We start from the raw sequence: 21,000 nt of genomic DNA on the forward strand, positions 1-21,000 counted from the left end.
TTGCACCTTATCGAAAGCATAACCTACAATATTTCCCATCTGGGCTAAGCTCTAGGGTTGATTTGAAGTGATTGGTCCTCTGTATATTCTCTTTATATTCACAAAAAATAAGATAGGGAAAGAGGAGATGGAAAGTCCAGGAATGTGGAAAGGTGAATCTGTTAGTCAGGAGATCCATAGAGCCAGCAATTTAATGTTGTTGATACGAATCCGAGACTCGTGCTCGGATTTCTAAGCACAAAATTTTATTGAGAAACTGAAACGGTAAAAAAACCTTTAGGGAAACACACTAAAATTGATGAGCATTTCCTGATACTTCACGCATACAGCACAAAGTGTCCCATGGACTCCATTTTGGTGGATCCAAATCCGAATGCTCGGGGTTGGGGGTCTATTTTTACCAAAAGCGAAGTGATAAATCTGGGACAGACGGGTGATAATTTTTATACAAAACCTTGAGCTGACAAACCCGGATACGTTGAGAAGATTGGTACAAAAGAAAAGGAATTCCTTCAAAATCTGGGAAAATACCCAATAAGATTGGCAGGGTTATGTGGGAGCGAGCCGCGCTAGCCTATTACAGTACGTTTTTCAGCAGCAATCGTACTGTTCCAAGTGTTATGTTACAAGTCTTTCACGTCATGTGGATCATTACAACGCTCGCTGAACGGTTCAAGTAGAAGTGAATAGGTAAGAAGTATAAACCCACCATATCCAAGGACCTCTCAAGAGTAACTGAGATGAAACGGCTAAATCAACTCCAATGCGATAGTTAAACCACCTCAGAACATTTACAAGAAACAATTGTGTGAATTGCATTGCTAACAAAATGTGTGATCATTCTCTGACACTGTTCAGGGAATCGCATCAGCTTGAAAAAATTCTAGTTCTTCCTGAGTCGTTGACACAGAGCCAATGACTAGTTACCAGTTGTTTCACATGGAAACAATCCGATCAAGTAATGGAAGAATGCTCAAGGTGCTCATTTTGATTTTTTCGATCACAAAATAATCCGATTCCATAGCACAACTAGTGCAGTATAATGTTAAAAAACTATCTCTGACTTTCTTGTTCTTTGGACTCCATCTCCTTTACACTGTCTACTACGCCTTGTATCTTCTTCGCGAGACTCTGATTGTGATCTTCAATGTGCTCAAAAATCATCTCTAGATGTCTTTTATATGTTGCTGTTCTTTTTCTCTCAATGGCCAGCTGTTGAGACAGTTCTCGAACTTTATCGTGTTCATTCTGGAAACCATCATGATCAAGGGAGTAAGAAAATACGAACATGGGCCAACAATAAGACTCACTGACCATCACACAGTTGAGGACAAAATCTGGTTTGAAATTCAAAAAGTCCCTTCTTAAGTTAAATACATCAGATTATGCTACTTTCACATCTTCACATAATACCGACAAATTAGGCCATCATTAAATTCTCTCTTCCGTTTTCCAATAAATTGGGGTGACTCCACATGTATCGATTCGGTTTTTAAAGGATAGAGTCAAGCCTTAAAAACATCGAGCCATGGAATCAAATAGAATGAATCCCAAGGCAAATCCAAGCACAACCTGATGCTAGCAACATTTGCAATGACAAACAGGTAGGTCATTCTCCTTGTGAATGAACTTACCACTAAGAAATAGTAACTTATAGGGCCAATATGATGTCATTCTCGCGAAAACTGATGCATGAAGACAAGAGAGACACTTTTTAATTCCACAGAACATATAAACTGGGTTTCAGAACATTATGAGGTAACAGGCATGTCGAGTCATATAACAATCATTTGCGAAAATTACACAGCCCAACTATCTTGTTGCAGGATGTTTGGAAAGAAACAAGACAATATGAAAAGGAGCCTCAGACATCACACACACATATATGCAAGAAAAAACTTGATGAAATTATGCAGCAACAAGTCACAAGTACGCGAATCCACGGCAGCTAAAGTAAGAATGCCTATTCATGAACCATTAAACAAACACAAATGACATCTTTTTGTTTCATCAATATAATGTATCTTCATGAAACCTGTCCACAATTCAAGTTAACTCAAGTATTTAAATTACTAATGGTTAATGGCCATAATGAATCATTTCATACTAAGCCCTTGCAAATCATGTTGGATCCAACATAGATTAATGTCTACAATTCATTATGAAATGATTTGCAAGGGCTTAGCTGTTTCATCCAACATCAAACAAATTGGCAAAATGATTTGCACATGTCTGGTGACCAGTTGCCCAATCAATGACTTTCATCGCCTTCTTTCTCTGTTGACAAGTACACAAAAATTTCAACACATGATATATTATGCAGCATGCTTTCACAAGGTGGCCAAACTAGAGCATAACCACACCTCTTTTCTATTTTTCATTTATAGGCGAACATAACCATTAACCACACCTTGTTGATGGGGAAATCACCTTATTTTATCAGAAAATGTTTCATAGTTGTCATATTAGCAAGGTTCATACAAAGAAAACTCCAAAGGATGAGTAATGAAGAGCAGTAACTAACCGGATATTGTTCATAGATCAAGTCCCTTCGACCTTTGCCAGGACTCAAAGGATGAGTGTGCTCCTTTACTAACTTTGTAACAACCCATTTTCCAGAGCTTTCTTTTCTAACTAAAATCATTGCTTTGCAACCAACTCTTGTTTCAGACCTTTGTCGTACAATTTTTTCACGCTTGTCAGCCGTGCGAAAGCCCTCTCTATTACAAACAAGCGCTCGTCCTATTGTAGATCCATCTCGTCTTGAACGAGAGAGCTTGCTCACTCGAATAATGAAACCTACTCTTGTCGCATATGCGTTATAAAAGGCATGTGCTTCTGCTTCGGATTCAAACTCCTGGCCAATATAGGGCTCATCTACTGGAGTAGAACTATTTACGACTTGGAGCTCCTCAACTGGAACCATTCCCCTAGCAGAAAGATCACAGCCCACATCAACAGAACATCCACCCATTCCATTTTCACTATAAGCCCTGCCTTCAACATCAATGGAGTTACCGAGCACCTCACCATTGACATCATCATCAACCTCAAAATCCACTGCAATACAAGTGATCACTAAATAGTTACTTACTCAATAGTTGTTTTTTTGTTTCTACATGTTTTCACACCAACTAGCTAAGGCAAACATGTTCAAACTCCTAGAACTCAGAAATTTCCCACAACAGTAGCAAATGAATGGAGAATGGTCATATATAAAAATACACATTGGAGTATTTCATATCGACTGCCGATTTTGCTACTTTTTTCTTTTTTTTTTTGTTTGCAGGGGAAAAAGGGTGGAGGAGAAGATGACCGGCCATAGTAACCTCCCCTAGCCGTGACCATAGGAACTCCATATCCACAGCAAGTCTCGTGAGGGATCAATCACCTGTAGGTTTCTACCACCCAAGGAGGGCTAGTGGATCACAACAATGGCATCATCCGCACGCCTTGAACTTGTGACCTGGCCTAAACCACTTGGGAGCTAGCCATTTCTTGAGAATCGGCCAAATCAACAAACACCCAACGCACAAAGAACAATCAAGAAAAGAAACAAAAAAATGCAAGGCATAAAGCTTTTTAGGTGATTCCCAACCATCTATAGTTGAATACATATGCGGCTCACACCGTTTTCCAACTTACCACGCTGTATCAATCCAAGAGAGTATAAGTTACATCAGCTGCAGTGTATTAGCAAGTACTTACGACATAAGATTTACCTAACTAATTACCGTAATACACTTGTCAGGTCGAACCCCAGATAGGCAGCACAGTGCAACCCCAACGGAATCAGGTTTCACAAGCCCAAGAATTTACCATTACCATTAGGCTAGGTGGTACATGATGCTGTAACTCACATTAAGGAAAAATTGAAGTAAAGGGCTGGAGATGGACGTGAAGTTAAGAAAAGATAAATTTTTTACACCCACCCCCATTACCAAGAGGAGATTATTCTTATATTCAAAACACAAGCAAAAAAAGAAAATTGTAATACAAACAGCCCTAACCTATGATTTTATAACCGCAAGAAAGAAAAAGTCAAACAACTTTTGTCACACGAATAGCCCAATTAATCTACAATTTTTGACCTAAAAGTTTCGAACTTCAGGGTTTCAATGCGTTCTGGAATACAATCAGAAAAACAAAACAGAAAATCCAATATACACCTAGTTGGGTTCTGTTTGTTTCGAGGGAAAATAACTCCCCCGATGTTTTTCGTTGAGAAATATAAGAAATCTATCTTCATCAATAATCGGAGAGAGGGACAGAAACTTACTGAGAATTGGAAGTATGTGAACAATCCACCTCTCAAGAACACAGAGAAGAGAGAGAGAGAGAGAGAGAGAGGTGCGCGCCGATTATATGGGTCCAAGTTGAGCGTGATGGTAGAGTGGGGATTTGTTAGTTGGGCAAATGGAAAAGTCAAACTGCTTTGCTCTTTTGGGCCAACGGGCTGGCTTGTAGTCAATGTCACTTGGTTTTTTTTATCAGCAGCTCAATGTCGCTTTCTTATCTATTTCACATAGAAGATGAGCGCATGATTTTTTGTCAAAAACGCGAATATTTGGCTCCATTCCGGAATCGAAAATAAGTCTTTATTTTTTAAGAAGATAATTTCAATCTCAAAAATTATAAACTAATTGAAATTTAAAAATATGCAATAAAGATCTTGTTTGAAAGATCTCGATGAGATCTTTTATACGATGCAAAAAAAAATTGAAAAATTATTTTTTATTTATTTTATTTTTAAATTTAAAATAAATTACTTATTTTTAAGAAAGTTTAACGGGGTTAGTTTGATAGATTGATGCTCGTTGGCTTGCCTACGCCTAACAAAACCCCTGGCCTCGTCTCCTTCTACAACTAGGCTAGATATTTACCGGGTGGAAAAAAAAAGAAAAAAGAAAAAACTGTTTTGCTCTTTGGACCATGGTTTATGCTAAATCCGGTTTTTACTAGACTGTAGACACTCTCTTTTTATACTTTCTGGGTAAATTTATGTAAGGGTCATCATTGGGCCAGGTCAGCCCAGCCCGTCAAATCACTATCCAAGTCCGTTCGTGGGTTGGCTTGAGCTGATTTTTTTTTTTTGTGGGCTGGACTGTGTTTTTTAAGTTGAAGCCCAACCTTGTCCACGGGCTAGCCTAATTACCGAGCTGGCGGGTCAAAGTTCGGGTGGACTCACAGGTCGGGCCTCACAAAAAAATGTACATTATATTAGTACGATATATATATACGGGACGGTTCAATGGACACCCAAAGAAACACATAAAAAAAACACCCCAAATCTCAAACTCATAGTTTCCGATCAAATTTTTATGATCCGAACCGTTCAATGTGTGCAGAATGTGATTTTAAAGGTGCCCGCCAGAAATTAACAAAAAAAATAATCCGGAAAGGCTTGATTTGAGCAGTTTTTATTCGAACCGTTCAATGAAAAACTGTTTGAAACTGTTCGGATCAAGCCCTTTCCGGTCATTATTTTTGCTGATTTCTCACAAGTATCATTAAAATCACGTTTTGATCACATTGAGCGGCTCGGATCATCAAAATTTGATCGAAAACTATGAGGTATTTTTTTAGGTGTTTTTTTGGGTGTCCCCTGAACCGCTATATATATATGTATATAATATTAGCACCCCACACTCAATACAGTTATACACATTATATATTGTATGTATGTATTATATATTATAGCATTAAGAGCATAAAAAGAACTCCTCCAACCGATAAGGCTTTTACAGCCAACCACAAATGCATAGAGCACCCCACGCACCTCTCAAGTCTTTTAAGACCAGACTTTTGTTTCTCTTTCTCGGTAAGTGAACTTCTTCTTTTCTTTATTTGTTTAGTGGAGTATAATAAATTAGTATAGTTGGTGGTAGTGAACTAAAATGGAGCATAATAAATTAGTATAATGGGCGGGCTGTAGGGCGGCCCGACGGGCGGGTCAAGCAAAAATACTTAGGCCCAAGCCCACCTATTGAAAACTACGAGATGGGCTAGCCTCTCATTGGACGGACTCGGGCTAGGTAAAAACCCCCTGGGTGGGGCGGGCTGCGGGCTAAATAATGATCCAAATTTCAAACGATATTGGACTTCCCATTTTTTAGTTGCACAAACTCAATTCAATTTTACACAAACGAAATTCCGATTAAAGACATGGGCATTAGTTCTCATTAGGTAGCATTCCTCTAAGGGTTTTGAGAGCTCTAAGACGATTTTGAGAAGTCAAAGCCGCCTCATTTTTCTGCCCGGGGGCCCTCTCCTCTCCCTCTTCCCCCGGGCTCTTCCTCCTTCATCCGCTCTCCTCTTTCTTCCCCCTCTTCCCTATAGTTTTCTTTTCTTTTCGTTTTCTCCTCCCTCAAATCTAACCCTTTCTGTTTAGTGAGCTTCGCCATCACCGGAGTCATTTGTCCTTATGTAATCCGTCGCCAGATCTCTTGTGGCAGCAGTGGTGGAGGCAGTGTGGGTTGCTATCCGTTCGGCGGTTTTTGGGCAGCTGGATTTAGAGCAAGATCTGGGAGAGTTTTTCTCTCTTCTTGTGAGAGTTTTGTCTCTCTTTGTGAGAGTAATAAAGTTCACCTTTGGCAATTTGTTTATTATTCAGGTTCGAGAAGATTAATATGCATCTATTGGTGGTTTGCTAGAAATCATTAGTGTGCTCATTTTTTGTCGAAGTTCATTTGATCGTCTGAGTTCTTGTTGTTATTTTTTCTTGACTAGCAATGTATTTCTTTTTGAGCCTGTTATACGATATGTGAATTTTTTGCTTAGCTGAAGGTGCGTCAGGTCATACTTGAGCTGGAGATGAAAGACATCAATCGCCTCGTTCTTTCCTATTTTGTATCAGTTAGATGATTAGTTTAATTTTGTCCAAGTTATCTGTAATGAATTTCGTTGTGTAAATGCCGTTGAATTTTATCAATACAGTACCTCTCACTTTTGTCAAAAAAAAAGACATGGATATTATTTTTGATGAGTTACACGAAAAATAAATGCCCTCTGGTCTTATTTTATTCGCGATCTTTTTGATTATCTTTTATTAATTTATAGTAGATTTTGATCAAATTAAAATATCACATCGTTTGTGAGAGAAATCAAAAAGTATAAAAATTGACGAAAAATTGAAAAAAATAATCATATTAAATGACGGAAAAACCGGAAGTGCACTGGACTCGAACCCGTTTCTTCAACTCTCTCTCTCTCTCTCTCTCTCTCTCTGTGTGTGTAATGGCAAACCCATGGTTTCGCGGCCTCCGTAGGATTCCTCTCTCTTCCCTTCGAAACCTCTCTTCCTCCGATCCTCTCACTTCCAGGTAACACCTCTCTCTCTCTCTCTCTTGAATTGCTCTCCACACTGTTTACCCTTTTCCCAACAACCCTCTTTCCCCCACCATTTTTCCCACCTTTTTCTTCCATTTTCCAGGTTAATTCCAATTAAACCAGACCCAATTCCCACTCACACGACTCCATCACTCCCATCAAAAAAATGGGTTTTACCCAGAAATTTCAGTCACGGTTCGGTGCACCTCGTGATATCCGAAGGAAAACCCAAGTTCGAGACGCGCGAGACCGAGCCCCCTACGAAAGAGAAGTGGAAGACGAAGAAGAGGTTTAAGCAGCAGAGGAAGAGAGACAAGGACAAGAGGAAATCGGCTAACAAGAGAGACCCAAGATTTATTGGGGTTAAAGGGAAGAAAAAGAAGCAGAAGTTTGCCAATGCGGCTGATCGGATCAATGACAAGCTTGAAAAGGTGAAGACAATTTAATTGCCATTGCTTTGTGTGTTTGAACTTTAGACAAAATTATACTACCATGTTAGTGTTATTGTATTTTTCCAAGCTACATAATGCATGTGTGTGAGCGAAAGCGGCTTTTAAAAATATCTCGAAGTAATAAAATTGGCGAGAGCGAAGATTGAGATCGGGAATGCAGAGCGAGGGTTTAAAGAGGGAGTGCAGTGTGAGGGTTAAAAGTGGAAGCTTGCGGGCCTTATGGTAGGATTTGTGACTAAGGTCTTGTTGCTCGTTTTTTTCTTTTCTAAATTTTTGTCAAATGTGTGAGACCGAAGGCCCCAACAAGTTGACCATAGACAAAAAAAGTTTTAAAAAAATTCAAGTTTTTGTTGTCTTTAGTGTTCACTTAATTGGATTCTTTTTAATCTTTGATCTATGTTTTTATACTTTTGAGATTCTTGTAGTCGAGACGAATAAACAACTTCAAAACTTAACGAAGAGATAAATAAAATATGGGTTACCACTAAAGAAAAATTCTAGTTTTTGTTGTCATTTTGTTGAATCATTGGTTTGCTCTTTCGTTGCATTGGGTTTTGGTTTGGCTTTGCTATGGTGATGGTGATCTTGAAATTATACAGACATGCACATTTGTGCATGCATATGCATATGGCCACAAGTCTGGTTACATTTGACTGATGGACAATGGCATAAGCCTCTGTTTGAATCGATGTGGGTTTGAAATGAAGGATTTAGTCTTGAGAAGGACGATGGATTATAGACTAAAGAAGTGTGTTTTATTGATTTACTGTCCGAGGATTTTAAATCACTCCTATTCGATGGTCATGTCTAGTCCATCGTGATAAAGTTCCAAAACTCAATGCCTAAATCCTTATGTGAGCTATTAGATCTAAATTTGAGCTATTCTCACTGAGTAGTAATGTGTCTTTGTTGGCCAAATGGATTTGTGTTAGCTAGTTCTGTACTTTGACAATGATAGGAAAAGTGGCTTAACAACTAACTCATGGTTGCATTCCTTGTCTTTTCTGTAGCTCATACCAATTCATAATGCTTTGTATTCTTTGGTTGGTGGTTTCATGTTTGTTTCTTCTTCCAAGTGAGCAAGGGCTCGTATTCTCGGTTGCAAATTTGCACCGTGACATTTGTTGGGTATAGACGTGTGCATCATATGTTGCAACTTGCTAGTTGTAGATATTAATAAGACCATTTAAACGTTGTGCTGATTAAGATCATTTAGAAACTTTTGAGACATTAGCTGACTCAAGAGCATTTCACCAAGACTTCTGTATCTGGCTAATCTTCTGCTTTGGCTTCTTGGTTCCTTTATTCAGTCTGCTTTTTGCTCTTTCCCTCGGATAAGTGCCTCCTATTCTGATTTTCTCTGCTATATATTTTTTGTTGTCTTTGAATGGCCTATTATTATCTCATGGACAACCTTGTGCTCACAAAGGTATGTAGTATGTATCAATTCTGGTAAGCACAGGTTATTTATTTTTACTTCTGACCTGACAAGTGCCTGTTATTTTGTCCACTAATGCTGGAGAGAAAATAAGTTGCTCTATTTCGTTGCCGAGGAGGCAGCAGATACATTGGCCCGTCTTATGGGTTTAGCTAAAACAAACTTAAGTTGACTAGTTCATAAGGACAGAAATGAAAGATAAATTGGGTTTGCTTTCCTTAGAAAGTTAACTCATTAGACCAGAATGCCTGCCTTATTCAAAAACGGATTGCGCTGAGATTGTTTCTCTTCTTATACGGTGACCCTGTCGCTTATGGGTTTTTTATCGGCTAAGTTTAACATGATGTTCTTTGAAATCAAAGTGAGTTTGGTTTTTAATGAGAGCAGTTGTTTATTTCTGTTCTGGTCCAGGCAAAAGTCAAGGAAGCCATGCTTATTGAAAGACTTAAGCGGTATGAAGTTGCTAAAGCCCAGGGTCCTGTGGTTGAGCCACATGACCTGACTGGTGAGGAACGGTTCTATTTCAAAAAGATGGCTCAGAAAAGGTCTAACTATGCTCCAGTTGGGAGAAGAGGAATCTTTGGTGGTGTTATTCTTAATATGCACATGCATTGGAAGAAACACGAGACTGTTAAGGTTATCTGCAAGCCTTGTAAACCTGGTCAAGTACAAGAGTATGCAGACGAAATTGCCAGGTTGAGTGGTGGAATTCCAATACAGATAATTGGAGATAACACCATAATCTTTTATCGAGGGAAAAATTATGTCCAGCCAGTAGTTATGTCGCCGATTGATACCTTGTCCAAGAAAAAGGTATGTTTCCAAGTTTTGTCTTCTTAAAACTCCTCATTTTGGTTTGGTTATCTTCTATATGGCTCCACAAATTTCCTAAGTTCTCAGATGTATAGTCGTTCTTTCATTGAAAAAGTTCCTGTTGCTAAGGTTGATTATGGTTTAACATAGTATTAATAGATCATGAAAAGAAGCAGAAAGGAATGCTAGCTGCATTCTCAAAGCGATTGCCACAACGCAAAAGCTATATTTGGACACATTTTTTTAGCTCATTAAGTTCTTGAACCAAGCTTGAACAACACTTTATTCCACTTGGTTCATTTAGAGGTCTTACAAGCCAGGTTCAAAGTTGTGTATCCTAGAGATTCTGGTTCTCTTCACCCTTGGGATGAGAACAGGGCTCCTTTCTTTTTCACGTGACATTTCCAGGACGATCCCGCCATTGAAGTAAACTTCCCCTTCTTTCCTAAACAAGGGCTATGGTACTGTTGAAAAGGAACGTGTTGATGATCAAAGCCGAAGGTGATCGATCAGATAGCCTCAGTGGTCTGCTTTTTTCAGTTCATGCATGAAACCATTCTGTTGGTTTAACATTTGGATTGAATATGCTTTGATGCATGTATTGGCAAGAATGGCAATTGGCAAAGAACGGCATGCTTCAGACTTCATGTTGGAGCATCTGGATGTGAGGTTATTATGCTGTAATCTCTTACGAAGAAGGGCACAACAAGCTCCTTCTTGGAGAAGTTTATTATCTACGATACCTTCTCCCCAGATTAGCTGTGATATCAATCTGATCTCGGGCTGAACTGTTTTGTGTGCAAAATACAACTGTATATTCTCAAAGATGCAGTAATTACATCTTGAGTTGCTTTTGTCGTTGTCTAGTTTTAGGATTCTCGATCCATTTCATCCTATTCGCCTTCATTCCCCATTTTGGGGGATTGCAAAGCTTAAAATAGTAAAATTAGTAGGGAGGAAGTATAATACATAGTTTCATTCCTTAGGCTTCTGGGAATTTTCTCCCCTGACTGCTTTAACTGTAATCCTTATCTTCGTGTTTGCATTATTACGTATCATCTCTTGCTCAATACAGCCAACTGTCTTCGTTTTCCAGGCACTGGAGAAATCAAAGTATGAGCAGTCGCTTGAATCCGTGAGGCATTTCATTGCCATTGCTGAGAAAGAACTAGAATTATATTACAGACACGTTGCGCTTTATGGTGACCCAAATAATCGGGGTCCCAACTCAATTGTTGATAGTCCAAGAAAACTTGCCCAGGGGCTTAAGAAAGTCGAACTGGAAGCAGAAACGAGCCATGACTCGTATAGCAGAAGTGAGAATTCTCTAGCAATTTCAGAGGCAAAAGTTGATTCCACAGATGAGGAAACTTCAGAAACTGAAGATGAAGATCCGTCAGTATGTGAAATCGATGTCAATGATGACAACTTATCTGGTAATGATTCGGAAGTTTGTGATGGGGGAGAAGAGAGCTCAATCAAAATGTTGAGAACACCGTCAAGTTTTAGAAGTGAAATGGGATCCTAATAATCAAGAATTGTGAAGTGGGAATGTAAACAGGGAATTGTGATTTTTATTTGCACGAAATTTGCATTTCACTTGAGTGCTTGTTTAACTGAAAGATTAGACTAATATATGCGCGCGCACAGAGAGAGAGAGAGAGTAATTTTACATTGAATACAAGGTGTTGATAATGTTAAAACTGTTCTTGTTAGTGTCAAAATTCATAGTGCGTAAAATTTTGGCATCAAGAATAATAGTTCTGACATTTTTCATTTTCATGAAAAAAATATCCAAATGAGAGAGAAGAAAGAGAAGGAAACTGAATGTCTAAGACAATATTATTGGTAATTGGACTTTGAGGTTGCTTAAAGCAAATTAAATTTCCGTCTAGACTTTCAGGTTGGCAACATAAATGTGTTTCAAAATATATTAAATGATGTTCGATTAACATGAATTTTAACGGACTTAATGTTCTCGATGAGCTCTAAAGTATCAAAAGTCCTGATCAGCAAAATGGACCCAAAAAAGGCCCAAAATTGACCCGAACAGGACTGTCTAGCCCCTTAAAGGAACTGGAGAGGATCATGTTCCATAGTCGTAATACAATCTGTTGACAGAGACTTATTGCACACAAATTTTCGTGTGGGGCCTACTATGGGTCCCACATGAATAATTCGAGCCATTCATTAAATGTCACACTTTTTCAAGGGCTCCCGCGAAAAATCAGTTCAATCCGATACCTATAAATGCTAGATTCAACCATAAATTAGCTCAATCCAATACATATAAATGCTAGATTCAATCATCTAACTTTTCATTTGGATTTCATCATAATGCAAAGTTTGATGATTGGATCAAACACCTATAGATATTGAATTGAGTTAATTTTTCGTAAGAGAGACCTTTGAAAAAATATTTTACATTTAATGAACGGCTCAGATTGTTTGTGTGAGACCCGTAGTGGGCCCCACACGAAAATCTGTACGCAATCTGCTACCTATTATCTGTGTGAATAGCACAGTTGGTGGTAATTCATGACAAAATCAACTCGATTTGGGTGGATAATGAAGAAGAGTGAATAAGAGATGGATATGTTATAATTAAGGTGATTAGTTAAGAAAGAGGATTAACTTGTACTATTTGTTTGAGTAGTAATTGATAGAGGTGGATAATAGCGGGTGGCCCAGAATGGATAATGTTATAAGGTGATTAGTTAAGAAAGAGGATTAACTTGTACTATTTGTTTGAGTAGAATTAATAGAGGTGGATAATAGTGGGTGGCCCAGAATGGATAATGTGAAATTATTTGGTTACACTAATTAAATCATTGCACTGAGAATTTAAAAAAAAAAAAAAAAAGGATTTCAGTGGTAATTCGGTATTTTTCACCCTCCAAATTAGCTAATCCTAAATTGTGGGTGGTGTTAATTAAGACCCTTCACGTCCAAACAAAAAAATTGGTCCAGCACAAGTGGTTAAAGCGCAACAGTGCTACTTGCACATACTTTTGTGCACATATCATGCATATACTTTTTTTGGGGGCCCATATCGGGGTCCCACAAAATGATCCGAACCGCTCATCTTTTTTAAAATATTTTTTGGAGGGTTCCTGTAAAAAATCAGCTCCAACGGATATCGGTAAGAGCTTTCTCAGAAATCGTAAAGCAAAACAGAATGATTCGCCCTACAATTTCTGAGAAAGCCCTTACCGATATCCATTAGAGTTGATTTTTTACAGAAACCCTCCAAAAAATATTTTTTTTAAAATGAGCGGTTTGGATCATTTTGTGGGACCCCGATATGAGCCCCACAAAAATGCCTGTGCATGATATGTGCACAAAAATCTGTGTGGCAGTCATTACTGTGGTTCAAATTGTGATGAGATTTTTTTTATTTTTTCTTTTAAATTTTGGGATGAGATTAGTATAAGGTTTTAATGTTTCGTCTGGTTTGCATTGCTTGTCAACCGCGTGAAAAGAAGCAAGTAATGCGATTGCTTATTTCTAAGATTGGCAAATGAACAATCCTAATTCGAATTTGAGTTTGTGATTGAATTGTTAAAAACATGCATACGATTGTAACTCTGATATTATTTTTACCTCGATAAATTTTCAGATTAAGCTTGATCAAACTACTACTCAGCTTGTTTAATTTTATGATATTAAAACTTTAAAATATTCGAGATCGACTCAATTAAAGGTTATTTTGGGATCGGCCTGTGAAAAGTAAGTCATTCAATTTTAAACATGTTTTGTTTTTTAAGCTAGTTAAGTTTCACAACAAAATTGATAATTGTTGTTTGGTTCGTACAATTCATTTATCGAACTCTATTTTTTGCATGTTCTAAAGTTCCCGAGTGGGGCCAATCCTTACAAGTTGCTTGTTAACTTCCCTTTTAGTCAAATAAGCATAGTAACCAAACAGGGGGTATGTAGATGGACTTCCTTAGACTCTTTTTTTTTTAATTAAATGTGATGTACTGTGAGAGAATAATCTGTCTCGTAAAACGAAAAATAAGAATATTAGCAGAACGGGGCCTAATTTTTACCAACGGTGGCTAGCTCAGTTGGCTAGAATTTTAACATCTCGCTAGAATGTCAAAAATTCGAATCTCTCTACCGGTGTGCAGGTGTTCCCCTCTTAGTTGGGATTTTCCTTTATTTCTTTGTTCTACCCTATAATGGGCTTATTTCTTGTATTTATTGAGTTGTTGTACTTAGTTGTCTTGTATATGATATAGCATTCTTGGATTGTACTATGTACTTCATATACTCCCTCCATTCCTAATTGAGAGTCCCTTTTGGGAATTTCAACTATTTTAGGAAACATGCATATTCAAATTTAATGCCTATTATTTTCACCATTACCCCTATATTTTATCTACTTTATAACTCTTATATTCACTTGTGAGAGACATTTTTGGAAAATCACCAAATTTCTCCTTCCATTTTTTGAAAGGGACCAACATTTTGGAACAACCCAAAATAGATAATGGACTATCAATTAGGAACGAAGAAAGTATAATATAAAATGATCTATTCTATCGATTGAGGAAAAAAAAATTAATTCTGAATTCACCACTTCTAACTTTGTTGGTGCCCCAATTCAAGAGGTTGGACAATAATTGAAGGAAAATGTTAGATGTCATCTGTCATGCAAACGGAGGTCAATTCTTGGTTTCGCATGCATAGCCACGAAAGTGGTTTACTGGCTTGGTAAAGTTGCAATTTTTAAATTTTTTTTATGAAAAATAAAAAATATGTTTGGTGACCATAATAGTTTTTGTCTATTTATTTTTTTGGGCTGCCGAAAGTGTTTTCAAAACAAATAAAAATGCAATTTTTGTGTTTCTAGAATTTTCGTAAACTAGTGAAATTGATTATGTATTTTGTAAATAAAAATAGTAACACAAATATGTTTATGGTGCCTATTTCAAAAAATATCGGAAACAAAAATAAAAACTTTTCCTAACAGGGACCCTGAAAATCTCAGGAAAAAAAAAAAATTTATCGGGCGTGTTCGTGATAGATGATATAGATTTTAGCATTCCTAAAGTTAGTCGAAGCACGCAAAAGCTGATCCGAACAACCGAGTTATCACTTGTCAAATAAAAACCCTCACATAATTTGATAATAATACAAGTCCAAATTAGTTTAGTTTTGCAAGTGTTGGCTAAAGAAAAATTATGGAGTAAATAAATAAATAAACCTCGACTAAACACAAGAACCAATTCTGGACTACTCGTGCTTCATAACCCAGACTTTTCTATACGTGGAAGGGTTATTATTATTTAATTTCCTCGTGAAAAACGTAGAAACAGTGTTCCTTTCAGATTTGACGAGTCCAGATCCTCTGCGCCCGAAATACCCTTGTATATCTGTGTCAAGAGATTTTTCGACCGTTGAATCTCGGATATTGAAAAAAAAACACACACACAATCTAACGGCCGAAAATCCCTTAGCACTAAGACACATGATCTGGTGTCAAATTTGACAGCAAATTTGTTCTTCTAAAAAAGCCACTTAGCTTATTTTTTTTGTTCTTATTCAATTTTTTTTCACATTTGTTAGTTTTTCGTCAATTTTTTTTGAGGATTATTGCTTATTCATGACAATAGTAATCTAAAAAGTAAAAAATTATGATCGAAATTCAATTTTTTTGAATAAAGACGAAAAAATTAGTTTATTGGCTTATTTTTGTCTTTATTCAAAAAAATTAGGTTTCGATCGTAATTTTTTACCTTTTGGATTCCTCTCGTCATGACGAAACAATAATCCCAAAAAATTGACAAAAAACTAACAAATGCGAAAAAAATTTAAATAAAGATAAAAAAATAAGCCAAGTGGCTTATTTAGAAGAACAACCCCGAAATATAGTACTAGCTTTGGATAAAATAAGAGGACAAGCTTTTTTAATTTAACATTTCCCGATGAAAGGTAGCTTTCACTCAAAAGAAGTAATTATACTATAGGTAACTCATCCGTAGAATATAAGATCGAAATTACTCATGATCATGAATTTCTCTTCCATGTCTGTGCCAACCTGGATCTATTTAATTGGAGTACAAAGTCTCACCAAATCTTAACGTCTGCATTGAAAGTTGTTGAGTAATTTCTTGAAAGACCATTGGCTAGTGTCTGAAGAATCAATTCTATGGGGCCAATTATTATTGGGACGGAACCCGTATGGATTGATCTTACAAGAGTTGATAGCACTGATATGTTCCTAACCTAAAACCTTGGAAGAGCAACCCCTTAATTGTAAACTTTGACCACAGGGCCAACTCCTTAATTTTAAAAGAATTACTCCATGAGGGAGTGGATCCTCTTCAGTAATTGATTCAGACAATTGTTGGAATTGTCTTATAGGTGTGCGCTCTATAAATATATCATCACGTGAAAATAGTCATGCATTATGAGAAAATATTTATATCTGAAAGGACCGGGACAGTTACGGGAGAAGATCCCATCCCTCCAGTAAAAGAGCAATGTCCCATGGACAAATACCCGAAACCTTGATAGCTGATGATATAACCCCCATTTCATTCGTGGTCATGCTTGGGGGCATCTTGGGGAAAATACTATTTTTTTAGGCAATTGACTGTTGATTTGCAAAAAAAAAAAAATTCTGTTTATTCTTAGAATTTTTTTATACAACCAATTAAACACCTGGAAACTATGCGGATATTTTTATATGTTTGAAGGGTATTTTCCCCTAAAACTTTATTCTCCAAGGAATCTTTAGGTATAATATAAACTATAAAACGTACCAAATATTTTACACATTAAAGATGGCTATTCAATCAAAAATAACAAAAATGATAAAGTGTTTACCCTTAGACTAGGCAGTGGTCCTTCCCAAGTGACATATATAATTCGCGTGCATTTACGTGAGCAGGTAGCGCGAGTGTGAAAGCGTAAATGCATCTCAAGGTAGTATAATCTGCGAAAGCTAGACACAATACGAGAATTGAGAGCCGAAGCGCATGACATTTTGAGGAATTATACAGATAAAAGGGTCCTATATATACCAAACAATGTATTTGGTATGTATGTGTGTGTGTGTGTATATATATATATATATATATATATATATATATATATGCACAAAGTTGAACCTTTTACCTGAGATGAGAGTGAGGGAAGACCTTCCTCTCAGTAGGGAAAGAGCAGGAAGGTAGCTTTGAAATGGATGCTTTAGCTAATTAGCTGCTTTCGTAAACGAAAAAAAAATGCTCATTATCTTTAAATTTCCTTAAGCAATGGTCAATTAGGTGGTGTTAATTGGATGTCTTTTTTTTTTTTTTTTTCAATCGATAAACATCAATGGAGAACCAAGAGATAGAGCATGCTTGACTATCAAACGAGCCACCGTATTATACATGCGAGGAATAAAATTGAAAGAACAAGAAAAGTACTGACTAAAACTAAAACATCATAATAACACTCAAATTGGCACCGATCGAACTCTTTCCTTGCAGCATCCGAATGAAAATATTTCAATGGTTATATTTACTTGAAAGATTTTTTCGAGGGAAGAATTTAATTCCATGAAGAGTCTTTTTAAAATGTGAATAATTAATTGTTGAAATGAACGAACGAGATGAGACTGCATAGGCTTCTCTTACCAAAAAATGTATTGAATGATAGGCATGACATCACTTTGTAGTGGAATCCACACCATACCAATAAGAAGGAAGGTAATATTCATCCTCTTCTAAGGAGGGTGAACAAAATTGCACTCATATAGTTGGGCTAATGCAGAGAAGTTTTGTTTTAAATGTTGGGAATTGGGATGACAATAGGATAAGGAAAATGCTAGGGACAAAGAAAATTTAACCCGAAAGTACTCCGAAAAGAGCAACTAATAATTGAGATTCACTATGATATGTGTAACTCAATCATTAAAGTGATTCTCCACCACTGATTGCTTTTTTCGGAATACTTTCAAGATAAGTTTTCTTTGTACGTAGCATAAGTAGCTCATATGTCAACTTCTATACCGTCAACTTAACAAAAGTACTTATGGAAAGGGTTGTTGCTACGTTGCAACTTTACTCAAACTATATAAAAGTGCAACGACCTTTGGGTGTTGCCCAATTAGTCGTGTAGCTCACTTTGAAAGTGAGAAGTCACGGTTCGATTCCTATGGATAAGAGATCAACCCCTTGTAGTAATACTAACTTCTAACATCCTCCACTAATTCCCGTTGATGTATACAATATTGACAAAAAAAACTATGAAAGTGCATGATGCTCACACTTGAGACCAAATTAAACTTACGTTAACCTACTAGGAAAATCTTCGGTATACAACCCTTTTGTGGGATTTACGCTGTATTGTTCGCTCTTACGAATTTTCGTGAGATATGAAGTCTATGATAATTTATTGTACAAACTTTCTAGCTTGTTCTATGATTTTTTATTATTTTTGTTTGTGTGTGTGTCTCGTACGATGAGATTTTTTGTGGTCAAATTCATATGAACTTTTGTTACTACCTTTGCAAATTCGTGGTAATTTACGAAGTTTTATGACTCGAAGTACGAAAGCGCACCCATGCATACTAAAAGTTTGGTATCCCTGATATACTTAAAAGTTTCTCGATGTGTACTGTAGCTGTGTCCCTAGTGCATGCACACAGATGGCTAAAAAGTACATTGAAGCAACATATTTTGAACATCCGATCTGTTTTTTAACTTTTTTTTTTTATCCTAAAAACATTACTCTGTGTTTGTCTGTAAAAATAAATAAAACTTCAAAAGGAAGAAAGAAATTCAACCACGTGTCCAAATTATCCAATCAAACTTTTAAATAATCCAGGAAATTAGTTTCCGGATAATCGTGAGAAGATTATGTTTTCCGTTTCTTTCTCTACAAACAAAATCCCCGTTTCATTCGATAGCAATTTGGTCACTACAAGAAAAAGTGTATTTGTTGGCAAAAAAAAATGGTGACGAAATTTAATTTTGACTATAGATGGCAAATCAACAAGATTTTCGTCACCAAAAGTTATTATAGTAGACGAAAACCAAAAGTTACTATAGGTGACGAAAATTTTCGTCACCGAAAGTGACTTTCAGAAACAACCTATAAGTGACGAAAGCGGTGTCACCTATAAGTTGTCTCCAAAAGTTACTTTTTCGTCACCTACATTTGTCAGCCTATAGTAACTTTTTCTTACGAAAAAGTTGTTTTTGTTAGCAAATATATTTTTTCTTCTAATGCGTTCACCCTCGCGAGGGGTATGCTCATTTTGTGTTTCACTACCATAATCAGAACCGTTCATGTTGTCTAAATACGTTTGTTTAGGAGACTGCAAGAATTTATCTTAATAGAAGATTGGTAAGCGTTTAATTCAAAAGTTCATTTTTTTAGTAGTCAACTTTACTCAAACTATAAGTGCATGATGCTCACACTTGAAAGCGACAGACCTAATTAAACTTATGTTAACCTGTGGGAAAATTTCCGGTACACACCCTTTTTTGGAGTGTATGTTGTACCGTTCGCTCTTACGAATTCTCATGACCCCTTTTATTAAATTTTGTGACTCGAGATATGAAGTTTATGGTACTCTCTCCGTCCGTGTTTGTTAATCATTTTTAGCTGTGTCCGTCATCCTCAGCATTACTCTGTGTTTGTCTGTAAAAATAAAACTTCAAAAGGAAAGGAAGAAATTCTAATCACATTTAGCACCGACCAAATTATCCAATCACACTTTTAGATAATCCAGGAAATTAGTTTCCGGATAAATCGTGAGAAGATTATACTAATCCGTTTCTTTCTCTACAAACAAATTCCTCCACTCTCTCTCTCTCTCTCTCTCTCTCTCTCCCCTACATTTATTATGTAATACGGTTCACCCGTCTTAATTTTTTAGTCCCTCCTTAATTAGGATATTAGTCCCTCCTTAATTATATCCTAACCGGAAAGAAAATTTGTTATATTTTTCAATTGGTAATACTTTCAGGCCAATGATAATGCCGCTCCCCTTTTTACCTATGCCACTCCCCTTTTGTCTTTTAGTTAGGTGAATTTACTAATTTATCCCTCAATGCAATAAACTTTCACAAAATGTATAAACTATTGTGTAAATCCATCCACTACAAGACAAAAAGGAGAGTGACTTCGGTAAAAAAGGGAGTGGCATTATCATTCTCCTACTTTTTATATGTAATATGGATCTTATTTGATAGATCTCAATTAATCTTTTAAACAAGGTTTTCAAAATCACCTATAAGATTATAACTTATTAGGTACTAATCAATTGAAAAAATAACACGAACTCTAAAAATGGACTAATAAATTAATATAGAGGAAGTATCTACCGATTCTATCCCTCTCTCTATGCACGGTATAAAGTCATAAAAAAAAAATTTATATGTAGAAGTACTTTATTTTTTAATTTACTATAAAGAGTAACACGATTTTAATAAGTTATCATCGTGGAACGAGAAGAATATTTATCTAGATCCAAAATGATTATCTGTATTGCTTTAAAAAAATATAATCCCACCGGACCAAAAGTCTCTCGAACAATGTTGTGTGATTGTCTTGTTAAAATAAAATTCCAAAAAAAGAAAGAGATCACATCACGTGTAGCTTTGGTCAAACTTATCAAATCACAGGTTTAGATAAGAAAATTGATAATTGTGCTTTTTTTTTAAATTTTATGCAAGGGCCTTATTTTGTTCATAAAATTACTAATAATTTTACGTTGAAAGTAGAGCGCCTGCCTCAAAAAAGAGAGCACGAATATCAATTCCCGAAGATAATTCGTTCTTGCGGGAGTGATTTCAGCACTCCTCTTTTAACTAATCACACACGATCTTTTTTTTGTTCTTGATGTGCGAAGTTACCAAAATATCCTTACACTTTGTACAAAAACCATTTCAATTGGATAATAAAAAAGAAAATATTAAAAACTGGAAGGGTTTTTTGGTAACTTAACACTAAAAACAAAAACAA

At 36.4% G+C, this 21,000-nt stretch overlaps 2 protein-coding genes across 2 annotated transcripts; one reads left to right on the plus strand and one right to left on the minus strand.

The window, feature by feature from the left end:
* Positions 1 to 736: 736 nt before the first annotated feature.
* On the minus strand, positions 737 to 4,432 carry LOC131316525 (protein FAR1-RELATED SEQUENCE 5-like). Its single transcript, XM_058345927.1, has 3 exons — positions 4,280 to 4,432; positions 2,525 to 3,060; positions 737 to 1,248 (listed from the first exon to the last, which is right to left on the minus strand). Coding segments are annotated over exons 1-3 (732 nt in total). The 5' UTR covers positions 4,281 to 4,432; the 3' UTR covers positions 737 to 1,053.
* Positions 4,433 to 7,173: 2,741 nt separating this feature from the next.
* Positions 7,174 to 11,631, plus strand: LOC131316521 (uncharacterized CRM domain-containing protein At3g25440, chloroplastic). Its single transcript, XM_058345923.1, has 4 exons — positions 7,174 to 7,322; positions 7,433 to 7,760; positions 9,631 to 10,032; positions 11,129 to 11,631. The coding sequence occupies exons 1-4, from the start codon at positions 7,237 to 7,239 to the stop codon at positions 11,558 to 11,560; spliced, it is 1,248 nt and encodes a 415-aa protein (XP_058201906.1). The 5' UTR covers positions 7,174 to 7,236; the 3' UTR covers positions 11,561 to 11,631.
* The last annotated feature ends 9,369 nt before the right edge of the window (positions 11,632 to 21,000 follow it).

Source organism: Rhododendron vialii, chromosome 2a, assembly GCF_030253575.1.
Source record: "Rhododendron vialii isolate Sample 1 chromosome 2a, ASM3025357v1".
NCBI lineage: Eukaryota > Viridiplantae > Streptophyta > Magnoliopsida > Ericales > Ericaceae > Rhododendron > Rhododendron vialii.

What these genes read in the sequence shown, in the direction of transcription:
- LOC131316525 (XM_058345927.1), bottom strand. An exon ending in TGATCTATGAACAATATCCG is followed by an intron (nt 1,249 to 2,524) that starts GTTAGTTACTGC and finishes GATGGTTTCCAG; the next exon opens with AATGAACACGATAAAGTTCG.
- LOC131316521 (XM_058345923.1), top strand. Translation starts at nt 7,237, where the DNA reads ATGGCAAACCCATGGTTTCGCGGCCTCCGTAGGATTCCTCTCTCTTCC. An exon ending in TCCGATCCTCTCACTTCCAG is followed by an intron (nt 7,323 to 7,432) that starts GTAACACCTCTC and finishes TCCATTTTCCAG; the next exon opens with GTTAATTCCAATTAAACCAG. An exon ending in ATACCTTGTCCAAGAAAAAG is followed by an intron (nt 10,033 to 11,128) that starts GTATGTTTCCAA and finishes TTCGTTTTCCAG; the next exon opens with GCACTGGAGAAATCAAAGTA.